The 19,694-nt window shown below is 32.9% G+C and overlaps 1 protein-coding gene across 4 annotated transcripts in view; it reads right to left on the bottom strand.

Annotated features, from left to right (window-relative positions):
* COL11A1 (collagen type XI alpha 1 chain) overlaps positions 1–19,694 on the bottom strand; it is a 216,188-nt gene that overhangs the window by 125,650 nt on the left and 70,844 nt on the right. For 2 of the 4 annotated variants that reach the window (XM_081796410.1, XM_060626465.3), the window contains 8 exons: positions 12,865–12,993; positions 7,351–7,467; positions 6,652–6,744; positions 4,050–4,304; positions 3,220–3,282; positions 2,208–2,249; positions 1,175–1,237; positions 431–505 (listed from right to left, as the gene is read on the bottom strand). In XM_081796410.1, coding sequence (XP_081652536.1) covers positions 431–505; positions 1,175–1,237; positions 2,208–2,249; positions 3,220–3,282; positions 4,050–4,304; positions 6,652–6,744; positions 7,351–7,467; positions 12,865–12,993 — 837 coding nt within the window. Of the gene's footprint in view, positions 1–430; positions 506–1,174; positions 1,238–2,207; positions 2,250–3,219; positions 3,283–4,049; positions 4,305–6,651; positions 6,745–6,933; positions 7,087–7,350; positions 7,468–12,864; positions 12,994–19,694 lie in introns of all 4 variants that reach the window. The other 2 variants (XM_060626468.3, XM_060626467.3) reach the window with 2 other exon arrangements.

The raw sequence follows: 19,694 nt of genomic DNA, 5'->3' as shown, positions 1-19,694 counted from the left end.
CTCACAGTTCATGAGTTCGAGTCCCACATTGACTTAGCTGGAGCCCCACTTCTGATGAGCTTAAGCCCCGTACTTCTCTTTCTCTTCCTCTCTCTCTCTCTCACTCTTTCTCTGCCCCTCATGGGATTTTCTTTCTCTCTCTCTCTCTGCCCCTCACTCACTTGAGCCCTCTCTGTCTCAAAAAAAAAAAAAAAAAAAAAAAGCCTAATGAAATAATGAAACCTTTGCTCTAACACAGAGATTGATGTTTACTAGAATTTTGTTTTAATAAAATTTTCTAGAATTTCTAAAGGCTGCATGATTTCAAATATCTCTACCACATACAATGGTTTTTAGTTAATTGCTCTGTAATACAGTTCAACAATGTTTTTCAGCAATAAGATGATGAAATGTTAAATCATCTTTACAGCATTAAAAAAAGAAAACATACCGGTAACATTAACATGGTCCCAGGAGGACCAGGTAGACCATCAGCCCCTGGTAAGCCAGGACGTCCTGGGGGGCCCTAGGAAAGTAAATCAGCAAAATTAATAAATAAATTAAAACAAATTTATTAGAAACAGAATAACCTTTAATAACATTAGTCTACATTAACTAATTTGCATTTGTCCCTCCTTTGTTGGTTAATCTCCTTTTAGTAAGTATACCTAGAAAGGGTTGTTTTTCATTTCCCTACTTTCACAGGATTTTAATCATGCACGAAGTTATTGGCTATTCAAGGATGGAGGAAAAAAAGGGAAGGGGTTTTACAAGAAGAGTTTGTACAGACTTAACACAAATGGCCTATTCCACCATGTTATCCAGGACATGCTCTTCAAATTAGAATTCAGGCTTATTAACTCAGTTTATCAGAACCCAGCTAAATAGTCATCACAGTTTGTGGAAAACGGGTTTCAATTCAGATTAAATAACTGAATCTAATGTAACAGGTTTATCTCAGCATTGCAATTTATTGAAAATAAAAGTTTTCTTATTAATTATAACATAGATAAGTGCACATTCTTTATCCTCACTTCTAAAATTATAGTTAGAAAATTTAACCAAAATGTTGCACATTGAGTTCCCAGGCTTCCTCCTCTCTCATGAGAAAGATAACATGCTTAACTTGTGGAATATATTTTAATGATTTTGATTTATGTTATATTCTTTTGTTATAAAGAGTCCCTTCACTTACCCTCTCTCCAGGGTCACCAGGGGGTCCAGTGGGGCCTTGTAGACCTGGGGGACCCATAAGACCCTATAGAGAAACAAACCATGATCTGAGTCAGATTCCTGATCTCATTATCATTCAGGCAAATTCATCCTACCAAAATCCAAGAAAAGCTCATTTTATATTTCATAAATATACACTGGTCTTCCAATCAATTTCCCTATTTATCTTCCTATAAAAAGACAATACATAGGAACCACTCTGTAGCTAGCTTAACTCTTCCTCTATGAAGCTGCTCTCAGGGTACAGGTAAATATTCCAAGGAAATACAGGAAAGGAGAACACACCAATACAAAGTCACTGAAGTAGAAGTTGGTTCCCAGTTCTTAATGAACAAATGGTACATTCAGACAATTAGACCTCAAAAATGTGATAACAAAGTTGAAATGTAGAAATCATTTAGCCTGGAGGCATTTTTACATTTTCTGGATAAAAAGTATTTAAAGGTATCAGTATAACATATTCATTTCAGATGACAAGAATTTAATTCCACAAAAGATAGAGATTTCTGTCAGATCAGTACAACTATCTGAGAATAAAGACACACTGAGCAACATGAGCCTTCCTAGGAAGTGACAATGGAAGCTGATAATCACTCCATTTGGAAGTACAGATAAGGCTGCTACGGTCTACTTAGAATTCTCAACTCCATCTATTGAGATATATCTTTACCTCTTTAATGGAAACAAGAATTTTTTTTCACTATCATAACTTTCAGATAGAAAGTTGAAAATGAGGTTAGAGGATGCAGAGATATTGAAGCCCCCTCCAAAAGAAATTAAACAAAATTTAATTCCACTGCTCTCAAAAGAATAACATTTGGATAGCCAAATCAGAAAGCAATTTAAGGCCATCAGGCCCTCTGAAAAAAATGTTTGCCTCTATAATTCAATACTCAAATTAGTATAAAATATATAAATTCAATAATGTAATAGAAATGTTATATCTGATTATTTAAAAAAATCAAGATGAAAATAATCTCAACACATTTACATACCGCAGGTCCTGCAGGCCCTGGTGGTCCTTCAATAAGCATACCCTATAATAAAACAAGATAGAGATTCATTTCTAGGGAAATGTAACCTGTAACCTCTCGTCTAAGCAGCTCTAACAAAGTACATCATTGCATTTTAAAAAGTAAATTCTCTATTTCTACCATATAAAATCAATTATAAACAGTTTTCTATGGGGAAGGGAGGGAATTTAAAATGATAGGAAACATAGCCCTTGTCCTCAGAGAATCTGTGAACTAATTAGAAAAGGAATAAATATTCAGAAAAGTAATACTAAAAGGAAAATATGCTAAGTTCTCCCTAGAAGGACAAAACAAAGACGTTTGACCAAGTTCTCCCTGGCACCCAGAATAATGCCTGACACAAAGCCAGGATTTAATAACTATTTACAGTTTGAATCAAAGAATGGAAGTTAGGTGGCATCTAAGCACTTTCATTCAGGGAAAAGGGAAAAAAGTCCAAGCAAAAGAATCGGGCATAAACATGAGATAAGCTCCTAAATAGATAAGAGAATAGAGAACTATCTCAGGATAAAAAAACTCATTCCACAATGTTTATGATTCTACTTCCAGAAATTATTTTATCACTTAAAAACATGATTGTAATTTTTTGTAATAAGGGCAAATTCATTCCGAAAAATATCAGCAAAGTTATTTAAACTCTCTAGGTCTCAGGTTCCTTCGTTGAGTAAAATGAGAGAATTAGACTAGACAATTTCAGTTACTTTCAAATTCCAAAATTCATGTATCTATATTTTTTGGCTGATTGAAGTGTTACTTGCCAGAAATGACCTCACTAATACTTCTTTGTGGCAAATTTTAAATATTTGGACATCAGAGTTTTTATAATATATATGCTATATATTATAAACATATATAATATATGTAATAATTTACTAATTTATATAAACATATAATAACTTAAGGTGATGATGGCTCATAATATTAATTAAATCATTGTTACCAACCTTTACAATGTATTCACAACAGTACTTACAGGTTCAACTACTGCTGGTTCTCCTTTCTGTCCTTTTTCTCCATATGCACCGTGGCCATTTATCTGTTGAGTGAAAAATTCAAGCAGCCTGTCTTTAAGTAAATAAGACCACTTAAGGTTTTTTGGTTTTTTTTTTTAAGAAAATTTAATCATCTAAGTGCATTTAAAAACAACCTATTAAAACGTGTTTTAAAAATAGAAACCTATTAAAAGTTTAGATACTGAAAATATAAAAAGGAAAGCATGATAAACATTAATACAAATCTTGAATGAGATTAAACAATTGTTTCTTAAAGACATATTATAGAAAGTTAAAGACATCTGTAGACCTCAATTATCATTCCAAGGCACTAAGCAGCAAGTATCATCAAATTGAATTTAACAAAATAAAGGTGGGGGGTAAGGGGTGGAAGAAATGGGTGAAGGGGGTCAAAGGTAAAAACAAAAAATAATAATAAATATGGTACCTCTACTGAACATCACCAGAAAATATTTTTAAAAATTAAAAAATAAAAGAGTCTAAAATTCAGAAATTAGACTTACTATCCCAAATAATAATGACTATTTTAATCTTATCAATGATAATACAATTCGGATACAATTCTATTCACGATTATACTTTCAAATGAAGACTCTGGTAGTGGAGGCAGAGATACAACTGCTGTAGATTCCCATGTGGAAGAATCTATCAAGGTGTCCTAGTAGTGATAAATATCCAAAATCTACATAAAAACACAACTTGTATCTTAAACCTGAAAAGACATCAAGATAAATGTGAAAATACTCCAAAAATAAGACATACAATGACACAGAGCGTAATACTGACTTACGCTTGTTTCTGTGATATCTGTTTCTGCTGGAACACCTGGACCAAATTCTTCATTAGTGGGGCTTGTTGGTTTATCTTCATATTCTTTATATTCATAAAAATCATATTCGCCTAAATCTCCATCTACCAGGAGGTCAGAGTCCCTGCCGTCTATTCCTTTGTTTTCATATAGTGTATCCTCGGAATTTTTCCTCTGGGAATCATAATCCTCTCCAGTTAGATATTCTTCAGTAAATACTTCTTCAACTGGATTTGGCTATTAATTTAAGTTGCAAAGAGTTGAAGAACATGAAGTTTACTGTTAGTAAAGCAAGGTAAGCATTTGCAATTACAGTTTGATGGAATGTGACGAGAAGCAATTTAAAAGCTACTCAAGCAAGCCTGAAGGCTGAAAAAGATAGCCTTTCAGTATCATTGAAAGCAATATTTTTGTACGTTGGTATGTACAAGGAAATATTGCTTTCAAAGTACTTTTCCCAATAAACTGCAAATATTCACATGGACTCAACATGTGTATTTGCTTGCTCCATTAAAAAAAAATTGTTAGTCAATTTTATATTTACTTCATGGTTTAAGATTTGAATAATGAAATATGCACAGTTAAAACTTTGCTTAATTTTCAAATCTCACAGATCATCATTAGGAAATATAACTACTACCAGAAAAACCATGTAAATTTGACTCTCAATCACAAAAATAAAATATTAATGTTAATATTGAGCCTTGTCATAGCAATTTTTAGAGTATATAGTATATAAGGAAGTATTATATCACCAAAAAGTTCTTTAAAGCAAATAAAATATAACTTATAGTCCTCGAAATTCAAGAAATGAAATAGAATATATCACTGCACAATCTCATAAAGGGTAGAGAATAAATATGCACTTACAAGGGAATTTTATATCAATAAAACTCCCTCAGAGACAGAAAAATAGACCTAGTATAATTATCTTTTTCACATAAGTAATTCTTTATTAATAGCATAAATCTGAATCATATTTATTACGCAATTTTTAGCCATATAATGATCTTGATGAGGTTCAAATGAAATAATTTATCTTGCTACTTTTTGGATTTTTTAAGTTACTTGATTTCCAAGACATAGTGAATCTAGATGACAAAATAGCATTGAATAAATAAGTAGTAGTACACAAAATCATGTGAATAAAAATGCAGCTAAATGGTTAATTTAGCAATTGTTAACCAAAATAAAATATTTAGTAACCATAATATTTTTGTATTCTTAGCCAAAGAGGATACACTATCTATAGAGAATGCGTGTTATCCAAAAACTGAATATTGCTATGTTCATAGCTCTGAACTAAAAAGCTAGTTAAATTTGGTTAGATAAATAGGCATCTTGAATCAAGATATCCATTTCTGAAAAACGATAAATTTGGACCAGATGAAACTTAAAATCTGTTCTCCCCCTAAAATGTTATTTTTCTGAAGTATGTGTTTGTATGTCATGCACTACTGGGTTTATTTGCTTCACTGACACAAATGTTATATAAATCTTCTCACAGCTAAATTATTCGGGTATTCTTCATACCCAGTATGACAGGTGTTCACAAATTTAAACTGAATTGTACACTCATTTTTTCATGATACGAATATATCATAATATGAAATATTATGAATGTACGCACAATATGAATACATTATGAATAATATTTTTAATAATACGAGTAATAATATAAATATATTATGGATAATATGAATATTATGAATGTATGGATAATATGAAATAATATATGCATAATATGAAGATTGTTACCTTTACACCTGTATGTGCTTAAACATTTTCATAGAAAAGAATGAAAAGGTTAAGACACATTATTTTAATAGTGTGTTTAATAATAACTAACATCATTCTCCTAACAAGTATGAAAATGTACATAGCTATTAAAATCCACTAAGATTAAATTTTCTCAAGAAGTTTGCTGTCGGGGTACCTGGGTGGCTTAGTCAGGTAAGCATCCAACTCTGGATTTCAGCTCGGGTCATGATCTCACGGTTTGTGAGATCGAGCCCCGCATCTTGCTCTGTGCCGACAGTGTAGAGCCTACTTGGGATTCTCTCTCTCCCTCTCTCTCTCTCTGTCCATTCATTCCCTGTTTGTGCTCTCTCTCTCTCTCTCTCTCTCTCAAAATAAATAAATACACTTAAAAAAATAAATACTGTTAAAAAAAGTTCTCTGTCATAAAAATGCATGATTATTGGTCAGATGAAATAAATTCTAATTGTATCATTTCATGATACAATTTTCTCTTTAGAGGAGTCTCCTCCTCACAGAAAAATCATGTTGTGAATACCCTTCATCACAACATGTTGAGAAGCTTGCTCAATCCCAGGAGCAATGAAGAGAATGATAGCAGCCAATCCAGTTTTATCAGTTTGTGTCTGCATGAAGCAAAGAGTCATGTAAACCTGAAAGGACTAATTTAGTAACAGTGAGCCAATGCTATTGTTTCTCTTACCTCAATAAAGGAATAAAAAGATGGAACTTCTCGCAAGTTATATTCTTCCAGAGTGAAGTATATTTAGAAATATTACACGCTTAAAAAATCTGGGCTATGATTTAATAGTGTCAATGAGCTTACCTCATTTGTTCCAGATACATGCCTAGGAGCTTCTGTCTGGTAACTTTCCTCTGTTCCATAGTTGTATTCTTGAAAATCATCAACAATATTTGCCTAGTGGTAAATTCAAAAGAAAAACAATTCTAAGAATGTAAAGTAATACCCAATTTAGGAAAAACATGATTTAACTGGGTTATCGTATTAGCCAAATGAGGATTTATCTAGTTGGGTTAGGACAATGACTCATCATCAGAGATCTTCCAGCTTATCTAGGAGAGATCTTGATTGCTTTTTCTTTGCTACCTTTACCCCTAGTTTGGCTTTTGCTGTTGCTTGATAACTTTTCTTCTTCTTGGATGCAAATTTTTCAGATTTAGGGGGTGTAAACTTTTTGGACTTTTCCTTTGAGTTAGTGGCCACTGTCCTCGTCTTCTTTTTGAAATTGGATTTCTTTTTCTGTAAAACGTGGTGAAAGATGGAATGGAAAACATAAATACAGTGAAAAGGGAAATGCAGGGCATGGATGAAAGGAAGGACAAGCAAAGCAAAATGAGCATCATTCCTTCGGGGCAGCTACTGTCAAATAAGAATCACAGTTATTGGGTCACAGAAATCAGGTGGATGAAAGGCTTACAATGAGTTTGAGGAACAGCGGACATAAGAAACCACGGAATGACAAACACTAGGACACCATATACACAGGTGCTACTTTGTTTTTACCTCAGTTTGTGCTATTGTCTCCTCAGCTACAGTGGGTGTCTCTGTTACAAATTCAGCCTCTTTATACTCTGGTTCCCCATACTCATAGTCATATTCCAGAATATCCTCAGGTGCATACTACCTCGCAAAGGAAAAAATATCAGGCGATTTTGTTAGTTGCAGGTAATACTAATAACAAAGTGGTAATCATCTTAACTTTTACGTAGGGTAAAGGTTAATAAGAGGCAAGTATTTAAATGTTATTTTATATTACAAGAAGTATTATACTGTCAGTGTACAGAGTATAATAACATAAGAGCAACAAAGCCGATTTTCTAAGCGGAACAGTGGTTAGGATTGTGAGGAAACTAAAAATTGTGAATATTAATCCAAACTTAATTAATATTCAAAATTTGTAGCCAATGACTTATTTTGAACACAGCAGTTATATACTTGGTCACAGTTGTTAAATGTTCTTGTTAATTTTTATTTGTAAAAATTGTTACACAAGGCTCCTCTAAAAGACTTTTAGTGTATTTCCAATGGGTACTTTTTTTCATTAAACTACATGCTTAAAATATTAAATATGGAGAATAGTCTTTCCAAGTATGAGAGGATATTTAAATTGGAAATCAGAGAGTGGAGAGGAGGAAAAGGAAATGCAAGGAACATAAGGTAAGTCTAAACCAAACACTAGAATAATGAAAAATAAAATCTAAAATTTGTTCAGAAATCTCTAATTTGCCATAGACTTAAGATCAAAATGAGCACAGAATACTAGCAACACATTAAAAGATTCAAAGTAAGATCTGTTTCTAACATATTATTCACTTTTTAGAAATCCTGCTTTTTTTTCCCCTCTATCAAAAAAGCATAGCACTCAGACATTATAAACTACTTAAACTAAACTCAAATTGGAAAATGATATTTTATACTAGATTCCTCTGTACTAAAGCAATTTAGTTGGAGAAAGGTATGTTTCTTAATAGAGGGATGTACAAGACAGTCATATATACTGAATAAGGAAAATAATGTGTTCACCTTCACAGCCAAATGTCTCTATCAAAACTTTAATTTATAAACAAGAATATTGTTATTGTGAAACATATTAATCATTGGTTTTAAGCAAAATAACTGTAAATACACTAAGTAATACATACAAAGACATTAAGCAGTAAACTCAACAAGCTGTGTTCCTAATATATACAAGCTAAAGGCAACCTATTTGGGTTTCCCTTAATATTATATTTGATAAAATTTCAATTATATCCCAACTGGAATCTTGGCATTTCAAAATTGCCAGAAAATCCTTTTTAATCTGCCAGAAAAGTAACTGTTAACCATATGTCTTTTAGAAAGTTGTGATCACTGTGCCTTCTAATTAGCTCTATTAACTATAGCAATGCAAATGAGTGCAAATTTCACAGACATATAATGAGACATGTCCAAAACTGATCTCCTGGCATCATTATACATCTGGCCCTAGATGAGCCTCACTAGAGTAAACTTTTCAAATGGTTCAGCTGAAGGTCATATTGAAATTTGAACAGACATGTCTTTAGTATTCTCTATGACTGTAAACACTCTAATTTGATTAGATGAACTGAAACGGATTCATAATTTTATCTATTCAGTGATAGTTTCATTATCAATGAACATCCATTTGAAGAACTTCAACAAGAGCTTTATTCTAACTGAATTTGTACAGAATTTGGTAAATAGAAAAATGCACATATATAACACTGAGCATTTGTTTCTTAATTGCCTCTGCAATCAAGATAAAGGCCAATTACTTCTAGGAAAGTTAATCTAAACATTATTAACATCATTAAGTAAATAAAATAATTAAATACTGGATTTAGATACATATTAAAAAGACATAAATGGTGACTGAATATTGTATAGTGAATAACTTTTCTGTGGTTATGATCACTCATGTTGAAATAAGAAATAAGAACTTTATACAACTACTAGCTGCCAGCTGGAAGTAAAACACTAAAAACAAAAGATTTGATAGTCTATTTTATGCTGTAGAGTTTTAAAATTAAGCAGACTTTTCAAAATTGTGTGCATCTATAATTAATTTTAAAAACATAAGACAATAAACAAAGACATAAAGGGCTGGTTTTTAATGTACACGGTTTAATGGATCTCAAATGAAGCATGGTATTCAAAAATATACTAATGTACATTAACTTCATGTCGTTTTTCTTTTTCTTGTAGGAGGAAACATCTTCTAACCCCCATAAGCCTCTCCTCTTTTTAAACTCTTTCCAAATGAAGATTAACCAGACTAGTTGTGACTCTGGAAGAATGGAGGAAATAATATTCTTACCTCCTTAGGCACTAAAGCATATCTTTTTCTTAGAGTCTTTCAGGAGTCAGTGTAAAGAATCACTCCTTCTGTTCTTATTTCTTTTTCTAAACAGCATCCCCTTAGTCATGGTATTGAGTATATTTAGCACTTTGCTAGTATACATGAAGCTTTATAACCTATGTTTGGAGATGGCCGTCTTTCCTTACCATGGAATTTTGAAAATCTTGAAAACAGAGAGAACTAGTTGTAATAAATTAGATGAATACATGCAAAAAGACATGCATTGATGGAATGATTTCAATTTCAGCTTGGATATGTTAGTAGCCTAGCATAAATTGTAGTGAGAAGGAAGTCTTCTAGAAATGTCATAATCTGTTCTTATTTAACTTGTTAGAAAAATAGTGGCATCACTAAATATCTATGAGAACTAGAATATATGATAAATATTAAGTGCAAAAAATATTAGGGTAATATATTTGGGGAAGTACACTGGTTTTTAAATTTGTCTATAAAATACTCTCTTTCCTTTGCTTTATTTTCCTTGTTCATCCTTTTAAAAAAGAATGTCAATTGCCTACTATGTATAAGTTACTGTAGTTTGCATAATAAATTAAGAAATAACCATATATAGATTTCACATTTAATTTCTTGTAAAGATAATAGGATACTCTTACTTGAGAAAATCCCCAAACATCATAATTTTAATATCAGTTACTCTTCTACGTAAATGGTATTGTGTAAGTTCAAATAGAATTAAAGTTTGATGATATTTTGGCTCTATTTAAATCTATCTCTGTTATGCATTTCACTCTATGATGATGATGTGCCAAACACATACACAATTGAATCCTAAGAACGATTTAGAAGATGTTATTTAGAGGGTATGAGGTAAACACAATTACAAGTTGGAAAAGCACATGAGTTAATTTATAAAAGAAACTGACATACCTATTAATCCAAATAGATTAATGAATATGCATTGTTACAAATTTGTTAATGGAAAATTAAGCAATATAAAGTGCAACATGAATGGTTGATGCTCTGTATTGCACTTTATTTTCTTTATTCACTGGTAAATAGCATTGCTTACTATGCTGTACTGGAATAACATCTGGAGATCAATTATTAAAATGCATATTTGAAACATAATGACATATTAATGGCTATAGTTCAAAATTATTATTATAAGAACTGGTTACTAATTTCGTTAACCAGTTTATTTAATAAGTGTATAACATAGGATGGTTATCTTACTATTGAAGTATCAATGTAATTTAGAATTGGAAAAAAATGTGACAGCTGATTCTTCAAAAAAATTTTTCACTGTAACACATTCAATATAGAAAGCGGTAAGAAATGCTATCTATTTTTGCATCACCCAACCAGATTTTCATGCAGTTTTTTGTTATAGCAATACATTGTTTTTCCCCACACGCTCTTCTAGTAAAAACAAGTTGAACTTCTTAATGAATGTTAAATATACGTTATCAATAACTCAAAGTAGAAAAGAGCAAATTCACTTTTAAATGAACTTAAGAAAAAAATGGATAAGAATTATTTTGCTTTAAAATAACTGTTTAACTGTCATGATAGCATTAACATATAGTAATAGAACACCTCGAGGTGATATATTAAGAAAGCATACCTTCATTCCTCCAAAAATCAGAGCCATATCTGTTGCTAAAAGGAACAAACTTATCTTTCTTAAAATAGGAGCAAAATAAATCTCATCAATATCGAACAGGTACAACATGTATAAATTTTTTAAATTTCAATACTGATTTATCACATAGTCTCTAAGATATAAAAGCACTAAACCTGATGGTATTTAACCTATCCTTTTGGAATTCACAAAAAAAAATTATTTAAATAAATCATGAAGGAATAAGAAGAATGAACCACTGGTGAACCTTCATGAAACAAGCAAACAACTACCCAAGTAATTTCTCTTTTCTCTCTCATATTTGCTTTTCTGTCAGCTTCTTAAGCCTTTATCCTGTTTTAAGAAAAACATCCATATTAAGTCATGGAAAAGATCATTGCAACAGAATTTACTGTCATACTTTAAAAAGAAAAGTGATGTCAAAAAAGATATTTCAAGCATTTAAGTGGTAAAATCCCAATTGAATTTACATGCAAACATACCAATAAATTAAAACATAAGATCCTAACCTCTTTTAAGAGTAAAACTCAAAAGGTGGCACCAATTAGTATATTTAGAAAGAAGAATGCCATTTGAGCTATTTTCAAACATAAAGACAGCCTTGATGTTTTCAAACTTCCAACCCCCCCTTCTAAAATGTAACACTCCCCACCTTGAGAAAAAAGAATCTAAGTTGTTTTGCTGCCAGTTAAAGAGTAACTTCCTTCCAGCTTGCTTGTTTTTTTAATTTCCAGAAGACCCACACCAAAGGATTTTACCAAAAAATCTGGATAAGGATGTGTTGTACTATATTTTTGTTTTTTGGGGTTATTTGATTTTGATAAAATTGCTATGGCTATTTTTTTTTTTTTTTTTTTTTTTTGGCCTGGAAGAGAATAGGGCCAAATTTCATTACAGTAAATTTTCTTGCAAAAATAGCCTGGAAAAAAAGGTTTCACACCTGAATTTCAAATACAGTGACATAATATGAATGCAAGTATATGAATATTTTTAGCTACAATTAGATCCTACTGCTTTTCATTTCATTGTTCTTTATGTCAAATTCTGTAGAAGAAAAAGAAAACGTACATATCAATGTAGCCTAGCCCTATAAGAAATAGGAAAAAAAAATCTCTTTAAGTATTCAACAGAGCCTGAAACTTTAAGATAGCTCTAATGTCACCTTCTCATCTGTGCGAATTGCCAAAGGCAAGTACACCAGAAGAATTGTCACCCTTATCTTGAGGCTGTGTGTTAATTATTTAAATGCCAAGGGCAGAAATATAGCTCTTAGAGAACTACCTTTTTCTCACCTCTCCCAAAATGAAATATGCTCATATATATAGCATATAAGTAAGGAATCTCTATTTTTAAGAAGTTTAAGAAACAGAGTACTTAAGAGGAAAAAAATACCAAAAATCTTCCTTAAGTCACTTCTTCCTAGAACTATTAAAACACTATTAAATAGAAAGTATAGGTTTAATTAAAACTGAATAATAACGATAAGCCTCAAAACTGCAAGACTATGTCTGTACCACTGAAAGGAGAAAATGAGCCCTGATCTCATGGTCCTCACCTCATCAACCTGAGGTTCCTGAGCCTGAGCGGCCTGGGGTACTGAAGAGTCACAGTCTGGACTGTAATGCTCACAGTAGTCATATGCTGCTTTAGGGTCACCTATGATCAACAGCTGCTGGATGTCCCCCTGTCAAGAAACAAACATGAATGTAATCAGTATATATAGATACACATATATTTAGAGCAAGATTTATTCAAGACAACATGTAGTTTATTTTTATTGTTTTATTGTTTTGTGTGTGTTTATTTTTTTTTATTTTTTTATTTTTTTAAATTTTTTAATGTTTATTTATTTTTGAGACAGAGAGAGACAGAGCATGAGCAGGGGAGGGGCAGAGAGAGAGGGAGGCCCAGAATCTGAATCAAGCTCCAGGCCCTGAGCTGTCAGCACAGAGTCCGATGCAGGACTCAAACTCGTGAACCACAAGATCATGACCTGAGCTGAAGTCGGCTGCTTAACTGACTGAGCCACCCAGGTGCCCCATGTGTTTATTTTTAATTACCTGAAGAACTAACACTTACATTTCAATGTTAGAAATAGCCTTATAGAACAAATGAACAAAGGAAAAATAGAGAGCAAGCAAGAGAGAGAGAGACAGACTCTTAACTCTAGAGAACAAACTGATGGTTACCAAAAGGGAGATGGGTAGGGACATGGGTGAAATAAGTGATGGGGATTAAAGAAGGACACTTGTGATGAGCACCAGGTGTTGTATGTATGTTGAATCACTATATTGTATGCCTGAAACTTATATTACACTGCATGTTAACTATACTGGGATTAAAATAAAAAATTTAATAAAAACTAGTCTCACAGATTTGAGAGAAAAATTCACACCTGTTTTACAAATTAGCTGTTAATATTAAGGTTTTATTCTACTATTTTGTGGTTCATAGAATCTATACTATATGCATCCATTCGGTAAAACAATTTTACTACATTCACAGTATATTCTTTATAAAATAAGACAAATAAAATGTAAATATTAAGCTGATAAAAAAGTAAATAAAATTTATCAACTGTAAATAAATAAAGAGGATGATTATATTTTCTTTTTTAAAACTTTTTAATGTTTATTTAAAAAAATTTTTAATGTTTATTTATTTCTGACAGAGAGAGACAGAGCATGAGTGGGGGAGGGGAAGAGAGAGAGGGGGACACAGAATCTGAAGCAGGCTCCAGGCTCTGAGCTATCAGCACAGAGCCCGACGCGGGGCTCGAACTCGCAGACTGTGAGATCATGACCTGAGCTGAAGCCGGACGCTCAACCAACTAAGCCACCCAGGTGCCCCAATATTTATTTAATTTTTGAGAGAGACAGAGTGTGATCAGGGGAGGGGCAGAGAGAGAGGGAGACACAAAATCTGAGACAGGCTCCAGGCTCTTGAGCTGTCATGACAACACAGAGCCTGATGCTGGGCTCGAACTCATGGACCAAGATATCATGCCTTAGCTGAAGTTGGATGCTTAACCAACTGAGCCACCCAAGTGCCTTGAGGGTAATATTTTCAATATTAACTAAAGAGTTCAATCAAAGTAAACTGAATTACAGATGGCCAACAGGCACATGAAAAGATGATCAAAGTCACTCCTTATCAGGGAAATACAAATCAAAACCACACTCAGAAACCACCTCACGCCAGTCAGAATAGCTAAAATGAACAAATCAGGAGACTATAGATGCTGGAGAGGATGTGGAGAAACAGGAACCCTCTTGCACTGTTGATGGGAATGCAAATTGGTGCAGCCACTCTGGAAAACAGTGTGGAGGTTCCTCAAAAAATTAAAAATAGATCTACCCTATGACCCAGCAGTAGCACTGCTAGGAATTTACCCAAGGGATACAGGAGTGCTGATGCATAGGAACATTTGTACCCCGATGTTTACAGCAGCACTTTCAACAATAGCCAAATTATGGAAAGAGCCTAAATGTCCATCAACTGATGAATGGATAAAGAAATTGTGGTTTATATACACAATGGAATACTACGTGGCAATGAGAAAGAATGAAATACGGCCTTTTGTAGCAATGTGGATGGAACTGGAGAGTGTTATGCTAAGTGAAATAAGTCATACAGAGAAAGACAGATAACCATATGTTTTCACTCTTATGTGGATCCTGAGAAACTTAACAGAAGACCATGGGGGAGGGGAAGGAAAAAAAAAAAAAAGAGGTTAGAGAGGGAGAGAGCCAAACCATAAGAGACTCTTAAAAACAGAATAAACTGAAGGTTGATGGGGGGGGGGGGGTGGGAGGGAGGGGAGGGTGGGTGATGGGCATTGAGGAGGGCACCTGTTGGGATGAGCACTGGGTGTTGTATGGAAACCAATATGACAATAAATTTCATATTAAAAAAATAAATAAAATAAAAATGAAAAAAGTGAACTGAATTATTATTGTTAGGCAAACTTATATGATAATTTTATTTATTTATTTATTTATTTATTTATTTATTTATTTATTTAGAGACAGAGAGAGAATGAGCAGAGGGAGGGGCAGAATGAGGAAGAGAGAGAGAATCCCAAATAGGCTCCTCGTGGTCAGCACAGAGCCCAATGTAGGACTCAAACCCATGAAACTGTGAGATCATGACCTGAGTTGAAATCAAGAATTGGATGCTTAACCAACTGAGCCACCCAAGGGGCCGATATATGAAAATTTTTAAATGAAAACATAGATCCTACTATTGTGTTCTGGCAAAGGAGTCCATATTAAAAGGAACTTCTACCTACAAAGGTGAATAAGAAATGCAGAAACCAGAAAAATTCATATTATAAATAAAAAAGCATAAATTTGGTATATTTTTATAAGAAAAAATTGGAGTATCCAAGCACACATTAAAATTCACTTACTTTGAATTCTGTATAATTTTAATAACAAACATTACGAGTAATTAGTAATAGGGTTATCTAAAGAGTTTAATTTCAGGAGTTTCCCCAAACTGGCTCTGGAAATTATGTAAACAAGAGAGAAATTGTAATATCCTGCTCCTGAAACAATCTGAATGTTTCCACAAGGTCTAATTCAACATGAAACTGTTTTCTATAAATCTATGGGTCATGGCCATATTAATTCAGAACTATACTCAGGCCCAGAAGAATGTCTGTGTTAATACCTATTTGACTTGGTGATTCAAGGCCTTGTAAGTTTGAGTACATGAGAATGATTCACAGGAGAACTCCTGATTCCATTTTGAATAATTTCAAATTATTCCAGCTTTCCTTCATTTTGTTAACAGGAGCTATTTAGAGCTATTTATTGTCTGAAAATACCAACATTAAATTTAAAGAGTCTCTAACAATGAATACTAAGAAAGAATTCATAGCAATTTTATACAACAGCTGTTTAATTTTTTTCATTAAATCATTCATTCAAACAGATTTTTAAAAGTGCATATAGCATGTTCATATGTCAGGTAATACCCAAATAAGAAAACATCTACTTTATTTCCCAGTAAAACATAAAACAAAGCAGAATCAGCAAATATCCAGCTGAAAATTATACAGTTTATAGTAGTCATACTATTATTAGTGTTTCCAGCCTCAAACTTATTTACTTCCATATGTCATGAGGCAATATAATTAATTAATTAAATTAGACTGTTTCTGAGATTTTTTAGATTCTTTTTTGTAAATAGATTAGAAAGGCTCTAATATTTCCTTAATGTCTTCTGATTTTAAACATGCTCACAGCAAATTAATGTAAGTTCTTAAATTTATTGATAGCCATTCTCAAACATTACCTGATTAATATACTACTGAGTAGCCACTACTGAATTATATACAAATAATTCTATAATTATATAAATGGATAATAATAAATAACAAACAGAATTCTGAATGCACAATTTGTCATTCCACTGTCAAAAAAAATAATAATGAGGCATCATTGAGTACATCGTGAGTATTGGCATCTAATTAGAAATCCTAACTCTTGAATTTTCTCCAAACTTTGCCATTAACTATGTGGAATTATGCAAGTCACTTAACCTCATCATCATTTGTAAAATGAATACATGTAGAGATCATATCTAAGTCCTTCCCAGAACTCCAGAATTCCATACTTAATTATAGGAAATATAATGAACTAAGTGAAGCTGTTGCTGAAAGAGGAAAAAAAAATTCCCTATCTTATAAGCATATGGTATTTTTTAAATAGTAAATTTTTGAGAAGAATATTGGTTTTCTAAGTTCTTACTTGACTTCATTAAATGGAATCCTGCCAATATTTCCACTATAAATTCTTATTTCAGGTGTTTAATATTTAGCCATAAAATATAGTACTGGAAAGAAACTGAAAAAATCACTTAAAAACTACAGTATAATTTTCCCCAGAAGGCATTTTACAGTGTTTTATGTTAATCATAGGACATGTTGTGAGACAGTCTGTAGATAAACAAAAGCACACTGACAGGTTGAATAAACTGTAAATATTTATATTCAATACTCATAAAAATTTCTGCAGCTGGGAAAGGGTGAAGTTACCAAGTAATATTGGCATCTGCAGCATACAAAGTATGAAAAAGACAGCCTCCTCCTCTAACGATCTACAAAGCCAAAATTAGAGTTGATGCAATTACCTTACTATCTACAGCTGTGTCAACTAAGTCTCTAGAGTAGTATTTGCATACAGACAGGATGGGACTAAGGTAGAAAGCAAAGCAAATGTAAGAAAACCAAATGGCACCTATCTATAAAAATGAGGTTCCTCTAAATGTCACATGCCTTGCAAAAGGATCCTGCCACATTTTTATCAAAACCAATGAATAAGTAATAGCATATCTTCTTTTCAAAACTAAAATATAATGCACATATTCTAGTAATTTCTATTTGGTTTGTTTTCATTTTGTTTCTGATGTATGTGTGGGCATTGCGTGTGTATGTGTAGCTCTATAAAGCCTAGCAATTTCTATTTTCTATGCAATGAATATAATTACATTGTGTCTATGAAGTACACAAGTTAATACACATTTAGCTTTTTTTCCCATTTACAAGAGATCAGATTTATTGAAAACAATGTGGTATATGAAATTGGTCTAATGTTTTTAAGGTCAAATGTCAATGTGTCAATGTTAAGTGTCTGATTTTTGAAATTCAGCTCTTCATCCTATGTGAAACCAACCTGTGCTTGGTTGAAGTCAGTTCCCAGCGTAAGTATCCACTGAATTGTACGGCACAGAAGCTGATTCCTGAGTGTGAGCAATGGAAAACCAGCTCTTATCAGCTGTCATGTTCAACTCAGTGTGACCTGTGAATGGATTATGTGCCTGGGACATAATAAAATCACAAGAATGGCAGAGGAAATTCAGATATAACCAAAACAGCAAATGCAGAGGCTGGATCAATCTTCAACTATAATGGCTCAAATAGAGTTCACTTAAAAAAATTATTCGGCGGAGAGTGCAAGCAGGGGAAGGGCAGAGAGAGGGGGACAGAGGATCTGAAGCAGGCTCTGTGCTGACAGGCACACAGTAGTGACCCGGACGTGGGGCCAAAATTCACGAACTGCAAGATCTGACCTGAGCCAAAGCTGGACGCTTAACCCACTGAGCCACCCAGGTGTTCCAAGAGTTCATTTTTATACAGTTTATATATAAATAGTCTCTTGAATGTCAGTCTAGAAACTAGTATGTATACAAAGGCATGAAGCTTTTAATTCCACTCATAATCTTGGAAGACTCAGACTTTTAATATTAAAACTTGGATATTACTTGTATTCTAAGAGAATAATTTACTTTTGTAATACCATGAAAAATAGACTCCAAGTTATCTATTGATGATGTATGTCACTGAATTTCTTAAGTTTCTAGAATTAAAGTTTTCATCTCCCCTAATGCTAAAATAAATCACACAGCTGCAATTGTGTTCTATAAAATCATCTAGCCTCCAAATTTCCCATAGCACATTCCTGTCTCTTTTATCCTCACAAGGATAAAACATGCAGGTATTTCAATGGGAATGAATGTTTTATGAAATGCTTCTTGGAAAAATCTTGATGATAAGTTATAAGAAAATAGGAGTTACTTTGATAAAAAATATGCAGAGGGAAATAGCACTAAAGAGAAAAAGCATCTTAACCAAAACTTTGAAGGTATAAAACTGCATGATGAAGTCTGAGAAGTACCCTCAGTGCCACACAGTTGGAAGGATAGCCCTAGCTGATGATAATGAGTAGTGAGCATTGAGAGTGGAAAGGGATAAAGAGGGGGAGCAATTTAAGAAAAGCCTTGTGTGTGAACTGAATTCTGGAAGTTATGGAGTATCATTGTTTTGAACAATGGAGGACATTGATCAATGCTGCATTTTAATAAAATTGTTGACAACATAGGAAAGGATGAATTGGAAGCAGCCATTTTGGAAGCATGGGAATCTGTTAGGAGTCCACGTAGTTAAGTTTTGAGAAACTAAACTAAGCAGAAGCAGGAACAGACAATGGAGACAGAGTTGACATATTAGAAAAAAAGATTAGGAGACTGGGTGCTGATGATGGGGTGGGTTGAGAATGGCAGGAAAGATGGAGAAAGGTGCATTAAAGAGGAATCGAAGGCAATTCTTTAATTTCTGGAGGAAACAATAGCAGGATGGCAAAAGCATTTACTCAGTTAAAAAAAAACATAACAAAAGGAAATATTTTTGGATGAAATTCTTATGTCTACAAAATTGAATGATAATCATTGTTTCTGGAATAAGTTCAGTTTTTCGTCTAAGAAAATGGCCTTCATTTACTTTTGAATTGTATCCTTCTACCTACAGATTGTATGGTCATATCACTGAAGCCAAACTAAGCTATAGGAATCAATAAGAATCAGGGAGATTTTCTGTAGCAG

This window comes from Panthera onca, chromosome C1 (genome assembly GCF_046562875.1).
Source record: "Panthera onca isolate mPanOnc1 chromosome C1, mPanOnc1 haplotype 2, whole genome shotgun sequence".
NCBI classification, from domain to species: Eukaryota; Metazoa; Chordata; class Mammalia; order Carnivora; family Felidae; genus Panthera; species Panthera onca.
Note: the sequence above shows the minus strand (reverse complement) of the source record. Positions and strands in the feature narration are given on the sequence as shown.